General features: G+C 41.2%; 1 protein-coding gene across 4 annotated transcripts in view; it reads right to left on the bottom strand.

The window, feature by feature from the left end:
- The window catches only part of wdfy3 (WD repeat and FYVE domain containing 3), a 168,797-nt gene that overhangs the window by 104,604 nt on the left and 39,608 nt on the right, over positions 1-24,585 (bottom strand). For all 4 annotated transcript variants that reach the window (XM_034171177.1, XM_034171178.1, XM_034171179.1 and 1 more), the window contains exons 4-10: positions 15,907-16,122; positions 14,922-15,114; positions 12,763-12,949; positions 11,403-11,569; positions 4,628-5,107; positions 4,421-4,531; positions 2,376-2,569 (exon numbers count right to left, since the gene is read on the bottom strand). In XM_034171177.1, coding sequence (XP_034027068.1) covers positions 2,376-2,569; positions 4,421-4,531; positions 4,628-5,107; positions 11,403-11,569; positions 12,763-12,949; positions 14,922-15,114; positions 15,907-16,122 — 1,548 coding nt within the window. The remainder of the gene's footprint in view (positions 1-2,375; positions 2,570-4,420; positions 4,532-4,627; positions 5,108-11,402; positions 11,570-12,762; positions 12,950-14,921; positions 15,115-15,906; positions 16,123-24,585) is intronic.

Genomic DNA, 24,585 nt, shown 5'->3' with positions numbered 1-24,585 from the left:
TTGGTTTGGAACCAAGATTTTGCTCATTTACTAGTGTGCTTGGGGTCATTGTCTTGTTGAAACACCCATTTCAAGGACATGTCCTATTCAGTAGTATTTTGACATATCCAAACTGATCCATGATACCTGGTATGCGATATATAGGCCCAACACCATAGTAGGAGAAACATTCCCATATCATGATGCTTGCACCACCATGCTTCACTGTCTTCACTGTGAACACCTGATTCACACCTGTTTGTTCCACAAAATTGACAAACTCACTGACTGAATGCCACACTACTATTATTGTGAACACACCCTTTTCTACTTTTTTTTTTTTACTAATAGCCCAATTTCATAGCCTTAAGAGTGTGCATATCATGAATTCTTGGTCTTGTTGGATTTGTGAGAATCTACTGAATCTACTGGTACCTTGTTTCCCATGTAACAATAAGAAATATACTCAAAACCTGGATTAATCTTTTTAGTCACATAGCACTACTATTATTCTGAACACTACTGTGTGTATATATATATATATATGTGTATATATATATATATATATACGAGGGCTGTCAATAAAGTATTGGTCCTTTTTATTTTTTTCAAAAACTATATGGATTTCATTCATGTTTTTACGTCAGACATGCTTGAACCCTCGTGCGCATGCGTGAGTTTTTCCACGCCTGACGGTGACGTCATTCGCCTGTGAGCACTCCTTGTGGGAGGAGTCGTCCAACCCCTCGTCGGAATTCCTTTGTCTGAGAAGTGCGGACGGGTCCGCGCGTCGGGACGCAGCCGGCGCGGTGCGACGGCACAGGAAAAACACTTCCGTGTTGATAACCATTTGTAAAATCCAGGAGGCTTTTGATGGCTTTCAGTGGAGTGAGTATATGAGAAATTGTTTAACAGCTGGACATGTTCCAACTTGTCCTTAAGGCTTCCAACAGAGGTGTTTTTCCTGTGGTGGAGCGTCGCAGCAGCTGCGAGCTGATGCTGCAATCTGCCCGCACGTCTTTCATTGAAAAAATCTCCTTTAACAGTGGAATATCCGGATAAAATGCTGAAACCGACTTCTTCTGAAACTTCTCTGGTCTCTCACGACATCCTGGATCAATAGAGCCTGAAATGTGGAGGTTTTCAGCTTGAAACAGGCTGACGATGGCGCCTGGGACCGCTGCGCGACGTCTCGCTCCGTGGGAAGTCCTTAAAGCGACAGTATCACCTCAAAATCTCTCATCAGCCGTTAAAATTTTCACCGAAAACCAGCTTAATTTTTTGAACCGTGTCCACATCGATGTGTCTCACAGGTTTAGAAAAAATTTTGATCAAACAAAGCGCCAGTCTCTCAGCAACTTCTCAGACAAAGGAATTCCGACGAGGGGCTGGACGACTCCTCCCACAAGGAGTGCTCACAGGCGAATGACGTCACCGACAGGTGTGGAAAAACTCACGCATGCGCACGAGGGTTCAAGCATGTCTGACGTAAAAACATATGAATGAAATCCATATAGTTTTTGAAAAAAATAAAAAGGACCTATACTTTATTGACAGACCTCGTATATATATATATATATATATATATATATATATATATATATATATATATATATATATATATATATATATATATATATATATATATATATATATATATATATATATATATATATATAGATATATATATATATATAAGACACACACACACCTCAGAAAGTTGTAAAAGAATTTTTTTTTATATATATATCACAAACCACCCTAATGATTTTATGTATTTTGGACCTATCCTGCTAACTCGTATTCAGGTTTTTTGTATCTTTTTTGGTAACCACAGAGAACCACAATGGAAATAACCTTTATGCTTTATTGTGCAGTCCTCTGCAAGGAGTGTTTTATGTATTTTACATACATGTACTATTATTGCCAAATAAATCTAATCTTAATTTATGGCTTTAAGCATTTATGTTAACATTTTTACTTGACTGACATAAATGATGACAAATAACTGTTTCAAGTGCCCAAAGCTCAGTATAAACAGTTGAGTTCCTGAGATGAGTTCTGAGTAAACTCAAGCGATAGGGACTCGTTTGCAGAAATCAGTGAAGAAGCTAAAGTGGTGATGCAGCCACTTCCTGTCATATTACAAACATTTACAGACTCAGCATATCCTTTTTATGGTTCTTCTTTTTTGGGAAACTTCCTGTTACACCAATCACAGGCTTCCTGTTGCTGTCTTTAGGGCCGGGGGATGAGCTCCAGTCCCAGCAGGTGCTGAGAAACGCAAGAAAATGTCCGGCTGTAGTTTTAACTAAAAAGCAATTTTTTTTTTTTGGTAATGACACATCTATGTTTGCGCTGCAGCAGCAGTAAGAGTGTTTTGGGCGCGTCTTCACCCGCAGGATGTCGGTCTTCAGCTGCAGCTCGCTGGGCGGTGCCGAGTGCATGAGCCCCAGCAGGGTTCCCATGTCGTCATCTCCGCTGGGCGACAGCACGAGCTGCTGGATAATCAGGAGGGCATGTTCCCGACACTGACGGTACTTCACGATGTTATGGACGCAGCGAGCGCCGCCAAACTCCCTGAAGAGGGCTGAGAGAGAAAAGAAAAGCAAACGTGTAGAGAAATTAATGAATTAGTTCACTAGAATTATTTTCACACATTGAAAGAGTGATGACATCATCCACAACATTTCTGATTGGGATCTTTGCGTTTTAGCGTTTACATTCTTCAAAGAAATTAACTCCTGGATTCTCGTCCAGCTCAGATAAAATCGAGGGGCTCTGAGGGCATTTTCTCTCCTAAATGTCCGGAACAAGGTCCAAACTCGTTTCACACTTTAATGTTGAAGAACTTTTCATGGTGTATTTACACTATCATCCATATCAGCTGGGTGTCTCTATATAATGTCATTAATTGGTTGGTTGGTTGGTTGGTTGGTTGGTTGGTTGGTGTGTGTGTGTGTGTGTGTGTGTGTGTGTGTGTGTGTGTGTGTGTGTGTGTGTGTGTGTGTGTGTGTGTGTGTGTGTTGACAGCTTTTGCCAATTTCTTGTGTAGTCCTATTTGAACAGAACAAAAAAAATTCAGTTTGAACTCAGAAAAATAAATTAACACATTTGTGTCACTGCAGCTACATTCTTACTGCACGTCACAATACTTCCTGGAAAACAGTTAAAATTTTCTGACTTTTACCGCCTGCCACAAAACAGTCGTTTTATGTTTAACTGGGAGAAAAGACAGAGTCAAGTAATCAAGTAAACATGAATACTCTGATACTACGAAGCTACAACTGAGCAAAACAGTTGATGGAACTGACTAACGCAGCGCTTCACTGAGGGCGTCTAACAACGGACAGGAACTCCTACACGTGCACACCACAGTCTGTGCTGTCACTTAACATAAGAGCTTTTAAAGTCAACGTGCGTTGGACAACATACTGGATGTTATCCGGCACACTTTGGACAAAGGAAAATTATCAGATGGACAACACCAACATGGAGAAGTGAACAGTGGATTTATGCAGGAAACCCTCAGCTTGTGGTGTGTGACATAAGAACTGTTAAATTAAAAAATAAGCAAGATGTACAAATAAATGTGCGGTGGACACATACTGGATGTCATTTGAAGAGTTGGGACAAAAGAAATTGGCCACCGCGATGGAAACTCAACAATACATGAGTTCACTTGATTTTTTTTTTTTATTATTCTTTCATTTGGGATTTTCTGAGCACTGGTGTAGCACTATATAGCCCTATATAAATATTCATCATCTTCATCATTATTATTATTATTATTAATAATAATAATAATAATAATAATAATAATAATAACAACAACAACAATAATAAGGAACACGTTATCTTTCCTTATATAGTCACAATGGAGTATAAAGTTGCAAACTAGTTTAAAAAAAGTGACTAACTTAAATTACTGTCCATTTCTTTTCTTCTTCTACTGTTTATTGGATGATGATAACCTCCCTCAACTTAACTGGTTGAATAGTCAGGGTGGGGTTAGTGTTTTCCCACAGCAAGCAAATTAGGCTGTGGCTCAGTTTCATTCAGACCAAATTTTGGTCATTTGGTCCAGACGATGCAAGTGTGAAATCTCCTTTAATCTCATAACACTGTTTTTGTTTGTTTGTTCTTTTGACCCAATTATGTTTCTGACCTTGCATGAGAGGGGTCATTTTGAGAAAATGAGGATCTTCAGATATTTTAAAAAGTACAATTACACGATAAGTGAACTATAGTTTTTGAAATGTGACTATATGCAGATGTGTCCTGCAAAGAAGCTGTAAAATGTGCAAAGAACAAATCCTAAAACAGTCTAAAAATGAACAGATTTTATTTTAACACCAAGACTTTGCTCTAAATCATCGTATGACCTTTTTAGAAATGATGTGAGCTCACTGTTGACAGTTGTGTGTCTGGGTGTGCTTACCTGCGTTTGTGTTGGTGGTGTTGGCGCCCTGCAGGAGAACGGTCAACGTCTCCATCACCAGCCAGGCCAGCTGCTTCTGGTCCTCTGCAAGCGTGTTGTTTTTACAGTCAGCTGGACACAGAGAAGACACCTTCAGAACAGAACACTCCAAACACTCCAGAATGCAGTTCAAGCCACATGGGATAACATTTTCAATTTGTTCCTCACCCTGGTCGTTATTCTGTGGCTGTTGCTGTGAGGCCGGGTCTTTCAGCAAAGCAGCATATTTGTGCAGCAAATTGACCAGCACTTCGAGCAGACCCACCTCCCGCAGCACGTCGCTGAAGACCGGGTCGTGCCTGGCCAGCTTGAGCAGCGTCCGTACCGCTGTGATGCTGCAGGCGTGTGACGTGCTGGACTTGAGCAGCATGCTGACGCTGAACAGTTCTTTGCATGGAACATAGTTCAGGCTGAAGACCACAAATTCCAGCAGCTCGAAGTACTTGGTCTGGGCCTCCGGAAGCTTGGCCACACGTTCTGCAAACTGCGACAGTGTGTGCTGCGACTCCAGGATGAAATAGTTGGCCGGCTCAGCGGCGTAGATGTTTCCAATGGCGTCGAGCAGCATGCAGGCCAGGCGGCTGGTTTTGGCTCTCAGGAAGGCATTCTGGAGAACGGAGAAGGCCTGGATGTTCCGTACAGTGTGGCCTGCAAGAGACGAACAATAAACACCAGTTAAAGTGGTTTTAAAAGCATTTTTAACCTGCCTGTCTGAGGCGGATCATAACCAGTTCACACCACTTTCCATTCTGGAATCCTGATTCAAGAATTTTAACGTTTAAAAACACTTAAAATCAGTTCTATCTGAGCCAATACATTTGAAGCTGTTTATGTTTTGAGCTTATTTCTCAGAATCTTTTAGATCTATTTTAGATGATGACAAGATTAATATCTGCGATTTTAATATTCATACTGGTCAGTCTGACTTTTTAAAACAATTACTCAAGAATTGTTTTGTCAAATGTCAGCAAACCCACTAAATGCTTTGTGTTTTTAATAACTGTAGTGCGTCTAGGTTCACGTCTTACACCACTCCATTCAGACTATAATCCCAGAGATCTAATTAAAAAAGGAGGAAGAACCTCTTCCGCAATACACTGCTGATTTGTGTAGACACTACCATCAGATTTTAACGTGTCATCGTGTAATGTACAATAAGATTTACAGTTTGACATATTTAGCGACACCAGAAAAACTCATTCAAGACGATTACTTGTTTTTACAAAATTAACATTTTGAAAATTGTATAAATTTAAATAAAATATTTTAGAGAACATATTAATAATAATCTCTCTACTCACTACAGAACCCACCACTGTACTTTTGGTGAGAAGGAGGGTTTATCGGCTTTAAGCCACTGTGGGACTGTTGGCTCATTATGTCACAGCGGTGTGAGAATGGTACCGTTGCCCCAATCTGACCCACTCAGGCGATTCAGGCTACTTAAAATGTGCTGGGTTTAGACAGAGTTTGGAGAATCACCATTCCGTGTTACTGTCCCACAACACCCTGGAATGAACTACAGAGCTTCCTAAAAATCAGCTCCTTACCATCATTTAGTGAATTTTCAAAAATGGTTCTGAATGTTCCTGCTTTGTAATTATTTCAATTCATTTTATCTGCTGGATCTGGTCTTATTTTATAATGTATTGTTGTTAATGGTGTCATTTGTATTGTAGTGAACTGTATTGTGTGGTGGTGGCCAAATGGTTAATGCGCTTGGTTTCAGTGCAGAAGGTTCCGGGTTCAAATGGAGTTACGTTCTGACAGGAAGGGCATCCAGCGTAAAACCTGTGCCAATTCAACATGCAGATCCACCTTAGATTTGCTGTGGTGACAACGAGTGCAAACAAGGGAGCAGCAGAAGGGACTTACTAGTGAACTGTATTGTGTTTTTGCCTTGTAAACTTAGTTTCAAGTGGGGCTAACCCTCAACTGTGTTCCAAGAATTTAAACAAAGGTTAAAATGATGAAATCTTTTGCTAGTCTAAATATATATAATATATATATATAAACTTTAATCATAGTTGGACCTGAGAATATCTTTGAAGACTTTTTTTTTATCAATTGGTGGACAGAAAATGACTTCATCATCACCTGTTCAGGAGCAATAATCTTTTATTTTTGGGTATGTTGCTGACAGGGCATTTCCACAGGGCTCCGCTCTACTACGCTCATACACAATCCAAAAAAGTGCAAAAAAATGGATAAAACGGCTTAATCAGACTCGTCTCCAACAAGCTGGCTTATAAAGTGTAGACCTGGTAACCCACACAAAAACAACACAAAGCAGCTGTGCCCTCAGCCAGATGTGATCAAAACCCACAACAAACGCTGCTTCAGCTTCAAATTTTTACCCCGATGGAGCACAATCAAACATGTTTCAAGCTGTAGTCACTATGAATATCATCTATCCATCCATTTTCTTCTGCTTCATACGAGGTTGGGTCAAGAGGGAAGCAGCTCAAGCAAGGCCGCCCAGACCTCCTGATCCACACACACCTTCCCCAGCTCCTCCAGGGGAACCCCAAGGCTTTTCCAAGCCAGCTGCAAGACGTAGTCCCTCCAGCGTGTCCTGGGTCTTCCCCGGGGCCTCCGTCCGATGGGACGTACCCGGAAAACCTCTCCAGCGAGGCATCCAGGGGGCATCCAAAAAAGATGCCCGAGCCACCTCAAATGGCTCCTTTCGACGTGAAATATCATGGTTAAAGAAATTTGAACATGACTGAAGCCGTTAAGAAGCTGTTAAGACTACGAATACCCGGAAGTTACCACGTACTATCAACGATTTCAAGAATCGGGGTGAAATTTATTGAACAGTTCAAAAATTGGATCCTGATTTCAAATCTGGTGCAGATGACGGCAGTAACTACTATGTATACCAAGTTTATTCAAGATTGACAAAGATGGATCAAGACGTTGCTGTGATGTTTCAAAACCTGCCCAAATTTGCTATTCAGGATTAAACAGGAAGGAATGGCGCTCTGTGGAATAGCTCTCTAAAATGGAAATTGCTGAAAAACACTCATAGGTCATAAAGTGTTATATAATGGCTGAGTGAATCTTGTCATTTGATTGGTGCTTTGTATGTCACATGACATGGCTTAATTTGTCACATTTGTGTTGCATTACATTTATAGTGCAGTTTGGTTCCATTTAGAGTGCAAATTGGTTCCATACGTTTGGTACCATTGCACTCTGCACATGCACGCCCACGCATGCTTGTGCACACACATGCATGCACGCACCCACACAGACACACACACGCGCAAAAATCCAATGCACTTTCTGGAGGCTGTTAGCAGGAAGAAAGAATAAAAATCTCGACTATTTTCTGGTGTGATTTTTCTTCTTTCTTTTTTTTTTTTTTTTTTTTTTTTTGCTGCACTGAGGATGTACACAGTCTTTTTTTGGTAGTGCACGCGCGCACAAGCGCTGACCCGGCACACACACACAGGGGACAACGACACGATGATTTGATTGAGCTAACTGACACTGCTAATTCTTGTAACACACACACATACACACACAAAATCCATTCCGTTGTAAGCCATCTGGATGCATGAAGAATGGTTCAGATGAAAAGCGGACGTGATTTTTGGCTGGAGTGAGGAACTACACAAAGTCTTTTTTTATGGAAGTCCGCAGTCAGTGCACAGCATCACTGGACTACACATCACAATTTGGACTTTAGCAGCAGTGGAACACCAAAATGTAAGGCTGAATCTCAATTCTACCCCTCGGCCATTCCCCTTACCCCTTCCCCTCCTTTTTGCGCGGCCATAAGAGAAAGAGGTGTGTCTCAATTCTCTTTTTGGAGCGAGGCGGAGGGGTAGGCAGAGGGCTACAAACCCCTCCAAATGGAGTGAATCTGGATGCACACTCCGTTTAGAGGGGTGGGAGGAGCTTACCTCTGTCTCCAAAGAAACAAGCATGGCGCCAAAAGAGCTGCACAAATGTAAGCAGCTTTCATTACAACCTACACTGTTTAGAAAATTATAACTTGCCAAAAAACTTTACAGGCAGTTGTCTATGACAGCAATGCGTATGCTGCTGGATGCATGTTGCGTATATTGTTGTTCTGAGGAATTTCGTAACTTCGCTCGTGTGCTCAGGCGTTATGATGCATATACACACGAACACTACAATAAGACACTTTTATTTCTCACAACGGAGAAAATTATGACAAAGGATAAGCACATTAATTTGTATGTTCATAAATCTTTGGATAATAGCGATCCCTGCTGTTGGATTTCAAGGTCTGTAATGTGTGTGTATTTTGTAAACAAACAGGGAGCCCTGAGCACACTCGTCTCCTAATAAGGTTTCACACAGAAAATCAGAAGTTTCACCAGTGGGAGTAAGTTGGAAAATATATACACACATGTATATGTGTAACATATAACCTGATGTCCTAATAGACTGCTATTATTTGTCAAGGAAATTTCTAAAGGAATTAGGGCTGGATGCAAAAAATGGGAGAATTTGAAAAAAGAAATATAAGGTTAGCAGAAGTAGATGCAGCCCATAACATACATACAGGTGCTGGTAATATAATTAGAATATCATGGAAAAGTTGATTTATTTAAGTAATTCCATTCAAAAAGTGAAACTTGTATGATGTATACCTTCATTCCACACAGACTGATACATTTCAAGTGTTTATTTCTTTTAATTACAAATTCATTAATTCATTCATTAGTAATCAATTAACAATATTAACTATTATTATTAATGATTAATTAATACTATTAATTATTATTCTTAATTAATAATTAATTATTAAACCACAGAATTCTCCGACATGACTGCTATGCATCAAAGAAATCTGCGACTTCTTCTATTTCTTTACATTGACACAGAAAGGTGAGAAAATGAAAAGAGCAAACAGGCTACTGCAGCAAGTTGTGCTTCGGTTGAAGACGGCATTTTAAGCAACGCAACATGATGATGTCAAATGCATGAGACGGGCAGTTTTTTCCCCCCTAAGGCAGAGGGGTGTTTCAATTCATTGTGCTAGATGCATACCCCTTTACCTTACCCCTTGTTTTAAAAGGGTACGGTGAAGGGGTAGGGCCAAGGGGAAGGGCAACAAAAGAGAATTGAGATTGGGCCTAAGTCCCTTTTCTATTGTTTATAAATTAATAAAATATGAAATGACAAGGATCTATTTTATATTATTTGTTATATAAAACAAATAATGAATGTTTTTACATCTTTCAATGGAACAAATATTTAATTCGGTGAAAGCTGGAACAAACCATTCAACGAGGTGAATGTTCCAGCTTTCACCTCATGAAATATTTGTACCATTGAACTCAAACATTCATTATTTGTATATTAACGACCGTCATTAGCACAATCCAGACTTCAGAGTCCAGAAGGCCTACAGACCCATGAAAGGTTTCTTTGATTAGAGACAGTTAGAAATGAGGGAAATCTAAAGGCACCCTGACATTTGCACGACTTTGATCCACGCACTTGCATGCACTCCGCCATGCATAAGAGTAAACTCTTCTCAAACTCCTTGTAAACCGTTGTAAACTGTGCGCAGCTTCGTGCAAGTGTGCAAAGAAAATGTTCAAAATGTCCATCATGCATTAATTACGTGAACTTCACGTGAACATTACGCAAACAAGTCAAAAACACTTCGTGTGAGTGCAAGTGATTGCGTCAGCGCACAACATCAGAGCACAGCTCGTCTGAATGATTATAATGAGATGGTAAATCTATCATAAACATACTTTTACAGTGCTCATAGGAAGGAATGAACATGCAACTGTTTTACCAAGCTATTACAATATAAACATGATAAATTACCTTTGTAGACAGCTCCAAATACTTCACCTCATTAAGTGCACCTACAAGAAAAGAAGTAGCTGAAGCGCTCCTCTGTGATTCTGGAAGCGATTAGAGCCATTTTCAGCAGCCAGCTCGAAGAGAAAATGATTAATCCGCTACAAAATAATTATTTTATATACGCAGCGTCTAGCGCACAGCATGTGGCATCCAGTGGAACAAAGCACGGTGTCCAGCTGGGAACACAGCAGGTGGGATCATCAAGTATGCAAGTGCGAGGATCAAAGTTGTGTAAGTGTCAGGACACCTTACGGAGCCAAGCTGGATTTGGTTACAATGCAGCACAGATCTGCAAGCAGAAAGCTCTGTCTTCCAGCAGAGCTGCCGAGATGAAGGGCGACAGGTTGATCTCACTGAGCTCAGTCAAGCATCACTGTACTTTGAGGGACTAAGATCTGATGGGGAGATATCAGGCCGGGGGGAAGATTTCTGCAAGAAATTCCTGTCATGTTTGAAGGCTTTGCAAGATTTAGAAGTCAGACTCTGACTCAGAAAACCACTGGACTGGCTGAAAAATGGATTGTAATAGAAAAGCTCTTCAACAGTACTGTTAAAGTTACTCTGTATGAACGCTGGAGACAAGAAATGATAAAAAAAAAAAACACTCTACCTTCTTCAAACAATAACCTGTTCAATAAATCACCGACCAAAATGCTGCAGGTTTAAACTGCTGGAGTTAAACTATGACTTTTTCCTTCACATTCTGACATCTTCTCTCAAATAACAAGTAAGTTGTCCATAAGGGCAGGGTCACCAACTCGTGAGCAATGTGAGCATTTCAGGATTTCCGGTACATTTCCTACTTGAAACATAAAATTCAGTTAAAAATTATTAGTGTCAGAAATGCATGATTTTTTTTTTTTTTTTTTTTTTTTGGCACACAGAGCTTTGACCTCCCAGGATTAATGTATAAAAATTTTGATTTTGTGAGTTTTCCTATTCTTGAGTTTTAAGATACAAAAGATTTCTCCTGAGAAGCACAACTTACAGCTGTGAATATGTTCTGAAATTTTCAAATTTTATTTATTTGTGTATTTTTATCCTGCAGTACCACTGATGTCACAAACTGCGGCTCTGAACTCACCTTTCCCAGAAGGCTGAGGGAGGACAAATCCAGGCAGCAGGAAGGGGGCGCCGGTCGTCAGGCCAGCAGGTTTCAGCTCCGTCACACCGTAAGTAACCGAACAAGTGACCAGATTCACCAGATCCTTCAGGGCGTCCTTAGATTCGTCCTCCTTGGCTTGTTCCAGTCTAGAGACAGACAGACAGACAGGTTTCAATCAGGAGGTGAGTGAATTATAGTCTTCCTGGTCCTGGTCCAGATCTCCTCACCTGGATGAGTTCAAACACTTTTTATTATTGCACAACTTGTTTTCAAGACATTACTGCTACTGTAGAACAACAGAAAAAAACTAAATTCAAATGTTTCATTTTAATATTTTCCACTTTTCACATTTCACACACACACAGGACAACGACACGATGATTTGATTGAGCTAACTGACACTGCTAATTCTTGTAACACATACACACACACAAAATCCATTCTGTTGTAAGCCATCTGGATGCATGAAGAACTGTTCAGATGAAAAGCTGACGTGATTTTTGGCTGGAGTGAGGAACTACACAGTCTTTTTTTATGGAAGTCCGCAGTCAGTGCACAGCATCACTGGACTACACATCACAATTTGGACTTTAGCAGCAGTGGAACACCAAAATGTAAGGCTGAATCTCAATTCTACCCCTCGGCCATTCCCCTTACCCCTTCCCCTCCTTTTTGCGCGGCCACAAAAGAAAGAGGTGTGTCTCAATTCTCTTTTTGGAGCGAGGCGGAGGGGTAGGCAGAGGGCTACAAACCCCTCCAAATGGAGTGAATCTGGATGCACACTCCATTTAGAGGGGTAGGAGGAGCTTACCTCTGTCTCCAAAGAAACAAACATGGCGCCAAAAGAGCTGCACAAATGTAAGCGGCTTTCATTACAAACTACACTGTTTAGAAAGTCATAACTTGCCAAAAAAACTTTACAGGCAGTTGCCTATGACAGCAACGTGTATGCTGCTGGATGCATGTTGCATATATTGTTGTTCTGAGGAATATCGTAACTTCGCTCGTGTGCTGAGGCGTTATGATGCATATACACACGAACACTACGATAAGACACTTTTATTTCTCACAACGGAGAAAATCATGACAAAGATTCATCTTCCTTGGCTTGTTCCAGTCTAGAGACAGACAGACAGGTTTCAATCAGGAGGTGAGAGTGCATCATAGTCTTCCTGGTCCTGGTCCAGATCTCCTCACCTGGATGAGTTCAAACACTTTTTATTATTGCACAACTTGTTTGTTTTCAAGACATTACTGCTACTGTAGAACAACAGAAAAAACTAAATTCAAATGTTTCATTTTAATATTTTCCACTTTAAACATTCAGATGCGTTTATACCGCAGCATGAGGTCACTGAGGAAGATGTAGCCCTGACACATCCGGAAATCATCCAGCAAGGTTTGTGAGATGTCGCTGGAGTCTTTGAGGAAGCAAGACAGGCCGGCGAACATCTCCACGATCTCCAGCGGAGACAGGTCGTCTGACTGCTGCATGTTCTGGACACATGTGGACAAACACTCCTTCTCTGCAGGACACAGAGACAGGACACAAGTCAGTGTATCAGGACCTGCTGTCCAGACGGGACTCCTTTATTTAATGTTCTGAAAAACTGTTAAATGTAAAAAACTACAGAACACACTGGAGGAAGAGTTACTGTTGACATGTTGATACAAAAATGATCAGCCTGAGAAAGAAAGAACTTGCATGTAGAACAAGTCTCCTGCTCTCTTTACTGTGCAATTCTGGAACCTCAATTAAAAATAAATAAATGAAGGCAGTTAATCCCTGTGGATAATGTTCCAGGAGTTCGGGTCCTCTACCAGAGGCCTGGGAGTTTGAGGGTTCTGCGCAGTAGCAGTTGCCAGGACTGCGCTCTTCTAGACAGAGACGCCTGATAAGGTGCCCGGAATCTGCTGGAGCCACTCTCCCAGTGTGGGGGTTACAGCTCCTAGTGCTCCCATTAACCCTGGGACCACTTTGGACATCACTTTTCACATCTGTTCCAGTTGTTCCTTCAGTTCTTGATACTTCTCAACATTCTTGTGCTCCTGGGACTGGTTGGGATAGTCTTCTTTTTCTTGTCAACCACCACTATGTCTGGCTGGTTGGCCTGCAACTGCTCATCTGTCCGGAACTTGAAGTTCCACCACAGGACCTTAGAACTGATTTAATGCTAGTATGACACAGCTGGAAAGCATAGTGGAAATATTACCATCTTTGGGACAACAGATTGGGGGTTTGAAGCCTGCATCCAGGAAGGTTAGACCACTGCTACCAATGCCTACATCAGAACATGTCAAGTCTGGGAGCATGTAGTGGTGCTGCCTCCACTACACCATGGAAACCACCTTGGGTCCTGAAGGACAACCACCCAGGCAGATCGTTCATTCCCACATCTCTAAAATAATATTCTATCTGCCATAACCAGGTGAACTGTGAGCATCCCCTTGGACTTCTCCAGCTCCTGGTGTCCTCAATACTCAGGGACTTGCATACTGGATCCTGCACAGAGAAATGCACTACATGGCAAAAATACTGAAGCGGACGCTCCCTCCCAATACAAGTGAGCCTCCTCATCTTGGTGTACGTCAGAAACCATTTATTACAAGGTTATCACAGCAGTACTCAAGGATATTCTGAAGAGACAAAGTACCAAAGACATCCAGTAGCTGCGCTGAGTCACTTGTTAGCATCCAAGTCTCACAACCATACATCAAGACCAGGAGCAACAGGACCCTCCTGTAAAGACATCAACAGCGCCAAACAGCTGTCGCGTTACCTCATGATTCTATAAGTTCTTCCCATGTGCCTCTTGATCACAGCATCATGTGCAAAGTCAAGGTCAGTAAACCTTTTGCCAACAAAAGTGCCTAAATCACTGATTTCAACAATCCCACTACTGATGAGTGTGGGAACCAGAACACATCCCTGATGAACGCCAGTCTTCACAGGGATAAACTTAGAACCTCTACCTCCACTCCACACAGCACTCTCATTATCTGTGTATAGGCTGACTATGATGTCCAGCAGGTTCCTGGGGATGCCACAAATTCTCAGGATGTTGCAGAAATCAGTCCGATCAACTGAATCAAATGCTTTGTGAAAATCAATTTAAGCTACAAAGAAGCTTGTGTTCACTTGCGTTCGATGAGTACTTGCAGGGCTAGAATGAGGTCGACGGTTGACTCCTTGGGTTAAACCAAACTCTTCCAGTAGCTAAACAGTAAATAGCTGGAACTCTTCCCCGGCACAGAGAGTAGTGTGACTGCCCTATAGCTGTTATGCTGGAACATGAGCGAGAGACAGGAGCACACTCTGATGCTCCAAGACAAAAACTCAGCTTTCCTAGTCTACACGTAAACACCGAAACCATTTCTGAAAAATCCTCACCCTGGAAGGAGTTCTGCAAAAGTTCCATTTACAGTAACCTAAAACACAGTTTGTGTGTGGACGAACAGAAAACAGTGCATTTTCCAGACTACCCGTGGACTGTTTACCATGAATGTATTTGACCACGTTGACGCTGAGGCCGTGTCTGGAGATGGTGGTGAGCACCTCCCCGGCGCTCCTCCTCCACGGCAGGTTGTGGGGGGGGCACCAGGAGGTGATGGCACTAAACAGCAGCTGGAGGTCGTCTTTCTGAGACAGCTCCTCCGCCGGCGACACAAAGGTACACAGTTTGACCAGGATCTGCACGGCACAGCGAAATCAGCAGCGTGGATGAAAAAATATAAACACGTGATCAAACTAATCCTGGTCAAAGTGGAAACAGAGAAATCACCATCAGGAATTAATATTGGACTCAAAATGTTATGAATAATGAGAGGTGATCAACAACAAAAGACAAAAACTTAAAAAAAAAAAACTACAGTCAAATATGTTAAGACAAACCTACAAATTAATACTAACTTCTTTCAGCTTCTCTTTTTTTTTTTTTGCTTAGGAGACTCGATATAGATCGGCATGTTGATTTGGCACATATTTCGCACTGGATGCCCTTCCTGACTCAACTCCACATTACAGAGAGAAAAGACAGGGGTGGTCTTGAACCAGAAACCTTCTGTTTTGGAAGCATGTGACCATATGAACATGTCACATCCTTTAAAGCATTAATTTAATTAATTTTACAAAATGTTGATAAAATTCGTTCCAATGTGACTTTTTTTTTAAGGAAAATTTTAATTTTGTCTTTCACTGACACTAATGGGGTGGGCATTATAATCCTCCAGAAACACAGGGGTGCCTAAGACCTTTTCACAGTACTGTTCATTCTGACCCCGAGATGAGTCAGTGTGCAGAAGGTGTTCCAAAAACTGCACACCACTAACTGGAGAGCATAACAGTTTGAGGTTGGAAACAGACACATACTTCTTCATTTATAAGTATAAGGTCTTGCTGGGTTTTCCTAAACAAATCTAAAACCATTTGGTTTTTGGTTTTTGTCCGTCTCTTCACATCAATCTGGTCAAGCTGCTGTCTTACCTGAACAAAGACTTTCTGCAGCAATGCCCTGCGGTCAGCCAGAGGAAGCTCTGCCTGAGTGTGGCCCTGGCCTGGCGTCTTCTCCTGAGAGGGGGGCGGCGGCGGTGGGGCCGGGCCCCCCGGGGCCTCGACCATGTGGGGCAGGTCAAAGAACAGGTAGAGACATTTAACCAGTGTGGAGGGTACAGACATGGTCGTCATGCAGTCAACCGTTTTCTAAGTGCAGAGAAGAAGAAGAGAGCAGGAGCCAGAACTTAGAAATGACAAAACTACAAAGAATGAGGACAAGAGAATACTAAGTACATAAACAAACATACTCCGGTTGTCCAGTATATAAAATGCATTACGTGTGTGGCTCTGTGACTGAGTGTGGGTCCGCAGTGAAGGCGTGGCTTTCTGTGTGAGTAAGACACCGCCTCACTCCACAGAATTACTGCACCACAGACACGATCCATTACACCAATTAACTGCACAACAAGCCATATTAATAGTGACATTGGTAATTCACAGAGGAGCTGCTCGGTCATGTCAACATTAGCCATTAGCAGTGCAACAATCGAGTTCACCTCCCCCGAGGCCAAGGCCGAGTCAAAGTTCTGGGTCTCCAAGGCCAAGACCAATTCACAACAACTCGAGCCCAAAACTGAGTATTATACAAAGTCTATTGCAGTTGTTGCAGTTCATTCCCATAGACTCCTGTGCTATTACAAGCCACAGAAAAGTGAGTCGGGGGCGACCTTATAAAATCTTTATCGTACCTTCGTGAAGGAATGTGTTGGGTCACAGACACTGATACACTGACCGGGTGAAAGAATACAATAATTCTTGGGTAGTGACCAGACTGTTTCAGATAATTTTTACGTTAGTAGTTGTGGCAACCTCGAATAAAAACAAGGGAGAAGCTGAAGGGACTTACTAGTACTTGTAGATGTAGCATAGTGTAACACGTGTCTACACGTGTGTGTACTACTGTGGTGACTACAAAACAATACATTCTAGCATTGTGCGCATAGAGCATCACATAGGTAAAGTTACTGGGATGGGTGCTTTTTTGTTTGATGGGAAGTAAAATGTGCGAAAAAGAAATCTGTAAAAACAAGTGATCGTGGCTTAATCCTCAAGGCCGGACGATGCCAAGGCCAAGGCAGAGACCAAGTCATTACATACGAAGACCGAGGCAAAGGCCAAAACATAAAAAAATAGGCCCCATAAACCGTCTCAAGACTTTCAACACAAGCCGTTTAGCTCCATGTAATGGCCCAGTCACACGGCACATGACAATTCCTGAACGAAGGGAAAAAGTAAAAAATGTCACAATTCATTGAGAAAAGGTGGACGAAAGAGCTTTTATCACCAACCAGTCTGTGAAGCAAGAGCGCAAAAGGGACGAAAGAGAAAATTAACAAAACCGAAGCTCACGATCTCGACGAAACGCGCCTGAAGCCACAACTGGAGCAGTGTGTGTCTGCATCTCTGCGTTCCAGGACTCAGCGCTGGGACGGAGCTCATAGCACCTGAGTCCTGGAAAAACTGCAAACAGAAGCTGTGAAGATCTGTGCGCATGGTGGACCACCTGCTCTGGTTCCTCATCCAGAACAAAAGAGGGATCATCTCCATCATTATCAGAATCCTCACTGTCTGTCGACACGATGCGCGCTCCAACTTCCTCCAATTCAAAAAAAAAAAAGTGTGCTGTGGTCACTGCTGCATCACAGTATTATGTTCTAAGCCATATATATTTATTTACTTATAACAGAAAACTGTCAAAAGGGAGAATAAATATAAGTGTAAAGATGATTGAATATATCAGAGCAGTAAATTGATCAGTGTGTGTGAACGCGCGCATTGACACGTGCGGTTATTTCCACCAGCTGATCACTGATCCACAACGTGAATTCTTCCTTCCAGAACAGCTCTTTATATAATAATTTTGATTCATCTACCTGTTGCCACATGTACAGAAGGGCTGGATTATCATTCCTACACTCATATTGTTATATTTAATACAAAATAATAAGCGCACGCAGGAGCTCCTGCTGCCGCTGATGCTGCATTCAAGTACCGTCGGAAATTACACAACGTTTTTGTTGTTTCAAATTCAACAGTTGTTTGTGCAAAATAATTAATTATATCCACACAAAAGATTAATTCTGGCCTATGTAAGGTGCCTGAGCCCACTGAAGCTGCCCCCCCAACACAGATCAAAAAAATCCAAGCAAGCAGGCTGAGTTTGCCCTGTAATTTCCAACGGTACATGAAGTAGCAGGATCCTCCGCGCTCACAAACTGGCTTCTGCGCTGTGTGAAAACGTTCAGCTGCTCCAACAAAGTCAAATTAAACAATAACGTTACAAAAACTAAACAAACGATTAAAAAACGTCAAGAATGACAGCAAAACGAGACACAGACGAATTGAGGTTTTCGTTGCCCTTCGTTCAAATTTTTCAACAGTTTAAAAATCCTGACGTAGCGCCAGCTGCAGGAAGGAGGCTGCGCGAAGGTTAAACGATATCAACGAAAGTCCAGATTTCTTGTTTCGTCAGGGCCTCGTCACCCTTCGTTAAGTGCCGTGTGACTGGGCCTTAAAGCATGACGGCATTTTCAACACCTACTGTATCAGAGTGTGTGGAATCATGGCTTTAATGATTCTAAGTCAATATAATACAGAACATGACTACAAGGAAACCGCTCAGGATTGAGAGCTTTAGCACTTTTAAACGATGGAACAAGAGCACTCTAAGTGCTGCAGTTTGCTTAAAAATATAAATTTTTGTGGTGAGCTGTGAGGAATTTGGCGATCTGCTCCATCAAGTTGAGTTTGTGATGGCGCAGCAGCACTAGGGATGGGTATTGATAAGATTTTATCAATATCAATGCCATTATCGATTCTGCTTATCAATCCGATTCATTATCGATTCCCTTATCGATACCAATTGTGAATTTTGTACTAAAAGTAGGCTTTACAGGTTTTCTGTGTATTTCACTGAGTCTTAAAGTAAATAAATATGAAATTGGTCACTGTAACCTTGATCTCTGGACATAAATAAAAATAAACAAAATGGTGTTTCGCTTTGAAGTTATTAATTCAGACTGGATTCTATCGTTCTAACTTGACTTGGCAGAGAGCCACGCAACATTTGAAGCTGTGTGAACAGAACGGAGGATGATTCTCGTTTTTTTTCCTCGCAACAAGTCCCAGTTAGTAACTTTAATCTGCACAAAAGTGACTCACGATTTCACATATTCAGGGATGAAAGTGGTGAAAAACAAAAAAAGCTGAAACCCAAAATTACCCCCCAACACCACATGCACGAAAATGTTTGAATTCTAGAAGCTCTGAAATGCAACCTGGGACTACTCCAGACAATAAACTGCAGTGAGTGCAGCATCCATTTAGGGAGAAAAAAAACCCCCCAACTTTCCTTATTCAAATTCATTCCAGTAGTATTCTGCGCTTACAAGGATGCAGCAGTTTTCTAGCTTGTCAGATAGTTCTGGAGGAAATCACTGAAGAAATTAACACATTGAAAATATAGTTTCACCGAAACAAACTGTCATTAAACTTAAATAAGACAGGGATGAAATGGAGGTGTAAGAGTCACTAGGTGTTCACAGGAAACACTTATTTATTTCTGTATGTATGTATGTATTTATTTATTTATGTATGTTCATTGTTAGATGGTTTTATATTTTAGGTTGTGTTTTTATTCAGGTTCTTTTTGTCTCTTTCTCTAAAATTGTATATAATCATTAGATTAGTTATGATTACTATTATTGTTGTGCTTGCTATTATTATTAATATATAATCAAAAATAAATTTAAAAAATATTACAATTTGTAATACATTTGACTCTCTTACGACAACAAACGCTTGACAGCTGCAACTGCTTAATGCTAATTTTAACATTGAAAATGCCATAGACATGCTAATGTGTTAGCATTGATCCCAGTTCGAAGTTATAAAATACATCTATCAACTGTTTCAGAAGACCATAACAGGTCAGTTTAACATAAAAAAGGTAAATAATACTCACAGCCACATGCTCTTTAGGGTTTTAGCGGGGGAAAGTGAAAGAAAAAAATCATCACTGCTTCGATTGGTTCAAGGTTCAAAGCAAAGCCGCGCTGCAGAAAAGCTGATTACAGACCGGCTGCAGGGTCTGTAATCAATGTAGAGAAATTATAATTTTTCTGACAAACACCCCCAAAAACAACGGCCACTCTGAAGGACCGATAAGGGAATTGTTAAGTAAAAAGGTTATTGATGTTGGTGGATCGAATCATTTCTTAACGATACCCGAAAAGAACTGGTTCTCAATACCCATCCCTAAGCAGCACAAAGTGCACACCCACTTGATGGATGGGTGGATTCCACAGGTCGGTAGCGTCAGAGCAAGGCGAGACGGCACAGACAGACCTGCCGTGTTTCAACCTGTTGTCAACAACCACACAAACTAAACCAGCTCATGCAGATGCACCATCTCTCTGCTGTCAGTGCCAAGAGGATGCATGCGAGTGTGCGTGCAAGTGGGTGTGCACACTCACCCGCACGGCTTACAGTTCGTGTACATGTGAAGGAACTGACAGGAGGAAAGTAAGCAGTGACTAATTCAAGCGCACAAATTCAGTAACTTCACAGCAAGCTTAATTCCAAAGTGTACATTAGTAGTATTTGAGCACAAATGAGTTCTCATGACAGCTGCTGGCTTCAGCAGATTTTTTTTTTCAGCAGCTTTACTGACCTCTGAACCACAAACACGTTTTTGAGCGTTTTAGTTTGAACCACTGTGGGCTCATATTTCACTGCACCTCCAACTTCTGCACCTCTATAGGAACAGCTTTTTCATACTAGAAAGAGGCACAACTCTAAAATGTCTTTTGCGCAGTGTATTATAATGTCAGGAATCCTAAAAGAAGAAAAGATAAGATCCACTTTATTTATGCCAAAGGAAATTATTTTGCCAGGGTACCGAAAACAAACAGTGAACAATGGGGGGTTTTTTTTGTATTGCACAATATTGCAAATAACTGAATAACTCTGAAAACACAAGATGAATTTATGCTGCGTGTACACATAGGTGTTACGAATGTCATTTTTGTGTCATTTGTGGTACATTCCTGACATTCTTAATGTGACTTAATGCATCTGAATAGGTTTCTTAACAGTGCATGTTGGTCCGTGATATTCATGATATTGGTGGAGCATGTTTTTGGCTGTCAAAAAATCTTCTATGAATGTCACGCACCACCCTCATTTTGCCTCATGTCGTGGAGTTCGCAACTGAGCATGTCGATACATCTTGATTACTGGTGATCCTTAATAGAGTGTGACAGCATTTGTAGTGGTTCCTGTGATGTTCTTGGAGCCCAAGACTGTCACGCGTCATTAAGAATTGTCACGAAAACTGTCAAGTTTTGACACAAATTGTAACGCGGTGTCACAGTTCACTGCGCACCACTATGAATCACTTCTCTCACGTGCGCACAATTAAACCCTGCTGCACCACATTCAGTGTCATTGCTGCAGTTTGCCGAAGAGGAAAAGTGATGCCGAGTCAGCAAAAAGTCTCGATGCTCGTCAGCGCGCTCCTGCAGGTGTTCCACCTGCTGTTGTGCCTGATTTTTGGGAGAACGCGTCTGAGCCAGAGTAGACCCGCGTGCAGCCAGACATCTGGTTCTCTCCGTCTCCTCCGCCTCCTTTCTGTGCAACACCATGGCATCGAGTCTGATATTGAGGAGCAATCTGGAATGGTGTGAACTGCAGACAGTAGCATTAATATGGGGGAGTGGTGTGTGGACACAATTCGCCTGATTCACAACGTGACAGAACGCAACTATGCACTGTTACACGCAATAGCGCATAGCAGTGCGCAACAGTTTTGGGGAGGTGATGGTCTAGTGGTTAAGCGTTGGGCTTCAGACCAGAGGATCCTCTGTTCAAACCCCAGCCTGACAGGAAAATCCCTAAGGTCCCTTGGGCAAGGTCCTTAATCCCCAGTTGCTCCCGGTGCATAGTGAGTACCTTGCATGGCAGCACTCTGACATCGGTGTGTGAATGTGTCTGTGTGAATGGGTGAATGTGAGACATAATTGTAAAGCGCTTTGAGTGTGTGACGCAGATGGAAAAGCGTTATATAAATGCAGTCCATTTAACAGTGCGGGACATTATAATTGACCAAGCATAACAGTTCCTGATAATTCAACAGCGATACGTGCCATTAATCGTAACATGTGGTAACAGGTTGCAACAGTTCCTGAGGACTCCTGAATCATCACATTTGTGATCAGCAGCCAAGAATGTATACTTTGCAGTATTTGTGACTTGTCGTTATGTGTAAACGCACCATTATTTTATACATATATATATATATATATATATGAATGAATGAATGAATTTATTTATCCGGTACACAGATGAGCAACAACAAAGACAATAACAAAACATAAAAGGAACAATGTACAGAAGAACCTGTATGGCCGAAAGGGTGAAGGCAGAAGCAAGACTTATAAGCACCCTCCCCTTATACCATTAAAAAATAAAGAATGTATACATATATAAAGATATATACTAATGACAACTACACAAAAAACAAAGGAAAAATAAAGTGCATGAACGATTTAACTTAACCACTGAAATTTCAAACCACAACCAAACACGTAATAGTGAACAATGACAAAAATGGTAAGCCTAATCCTTCAAACTATAACAGGTAAATATGTTCTGTTTGTAAAGCCTTTTAAAACCAACCAGTGTATCAAGTATTTTAATATTATCAGGACAATTATTCCAAACATTAACACGCCTGAAGGAAACACAATGACTTAACAGTAATACGGATCTTCAATTTCTCAAATAATAACGTTCCTCTCAAACTATAGCTGGAATCCCTCATTTTAAACAGATCCTGGATATGTAATGGCAAAAGCTTATTTTTGACTTTATAGATAATCTGTATTGTAATGTAATCAACCAAGTCCCAGAATTTTAAAATTTGCAGACAAGCAAATAACGGGTTTGTTGGCTCTCGATATGGTTTATTACTGATAATTCTTACAGCTTTCTTTTGCAACAGAGAAACTGGTTTAGTATTAGTACTATATGTATTTCCCCAAATCTCGACACAATATGTCATATATGGAACAAGTAATGCATAATATAAAGTGGTTAATGCATGTTGGGAGAGGAAGTCCTCAGCTTGCAATGGCTGTTGACATTTTAGATTTGACATAGTTAATGTGTTTTCCAGCTAAATCTATCGTCAATATAAAACACCAAGAAATTTTGTATTTGTTACCATTTCAATATCATGTAATAACAGATATTTGCTTACGTTCCTGGACTTATTCCCAAACATGATGCACTTAGTTTTATCACAATGGATCGATTATTTATTTAAACTGAACCATTTTTTAAATTTATGTAATTCGTTTTTCATCTTGTCCAGGAGATGTCCCAAATGACTGATTATATATATATATATATATATATATATATATATATATATATATATATATATATATATATATATATATATATACACACACACAAACATACATATACACACATACATATGAGGTCTGTCAATAAAGTATAGGTCCTTTTTATTTTTTTCAAAAACTATATGGATTTCATTCATATGTTTTTACGTCAGACATGCATGAACCCTCGTGCGCATGCGTGAGTTTTACAACGCCTGTCGGTGACGTCATTCGCCTGTGAGCACTCCTTGTGGGAGGAGTCGTCCAGCCCCTCGTCGGAATTACTTTGTCTGAGAAGTTGCTGAGAGACTGGAGCATTGTTTGATCAAAATTTTTTCTAAACCTGTGAGGCACATCCAAGTGGACACGGTTCGAAAAATTAAGCTGGTTTTCTGTGAAAGTTTTAACGGCTGATGAGAGATTTTGAGGTGATACTGTCGCTTTAAGGACTTCCCACGGAGCGGGACATCACGCAGCGCTCCCAGGCGCCGTCGTCAGCCTGTTTCAAGCTGAAAACCTCCACATTTCAGGCTCTATTGATCCAGGACGTCGTGAGAGAACAGAGAAGTTTCAGAAGAAGTCGGGTTTCAGCATTTTATCCGGATATTCCACTGTTAAAAGAGATTTTTTTTTAATGAAAGACGTGCGGACGGATTGCAGCGTCGGCTCTCAGCCACCGCGACGCTCCGCCACAGGAAAAACACCTCTGTTGGAAGCCTTAAGGACAGCTTGGAACATGCCCAGCTGTTAAAAAATTTATCATATACTCACTCCACTGAAAGCCATCAAAAGCCGCCTGGATTTTACAAATGGTTATCAACACGGAGGTGTTTTTCCTGTGCCGCCACACCGCGCCGGCTGCGTCCCGACACACGGACCCATCCGCACGTCTTTCATTAAAAAAATCTCCTTTAACAGTGGAATATCAATCAATCAATCAATTTTATTTATATAGCGCCAAATCACAACAAACAGTTGCCTCAAGGCGCTTTATATTGTAAGGCAAGGCCATACAATAATTACGTAAAAACCCCAACGGTCAAAATGACCCCCTGTGAGCAAGCACTTGGCGACAGTGGGAAGGAAAAACTCCCTTTTAACAGGAAGAAACCTCCAGCAGAACCAGGCTCAGGGAGGGGCAGTCTTCTGCTGGGACTGGATGGGGCTGAGGGAGAGAACCAGGAAAAAGACATGCTGTGGA

Source organism: Thalassophryne amazonica, chromosome 5 (assembly GCF_902500255.1).
Source record: "Thalassophryne amazonica chromosome 5, fThaAma1.1, whole genome shotgun sequence".
NCBI classification, from domain to species: domain Eukaryota; kingdom Metazoa; phylum Chordata; class Actinopteri; order Batrachoidiformes; family Batrachoididae; genus Thalassophryne; species Thalassophryne amazonica.
The sequence above is the reverse complement of the archived record's forward strand: the minus strand, read 5'-3'. Positions and strand labels throughout refer to the sequence as shown.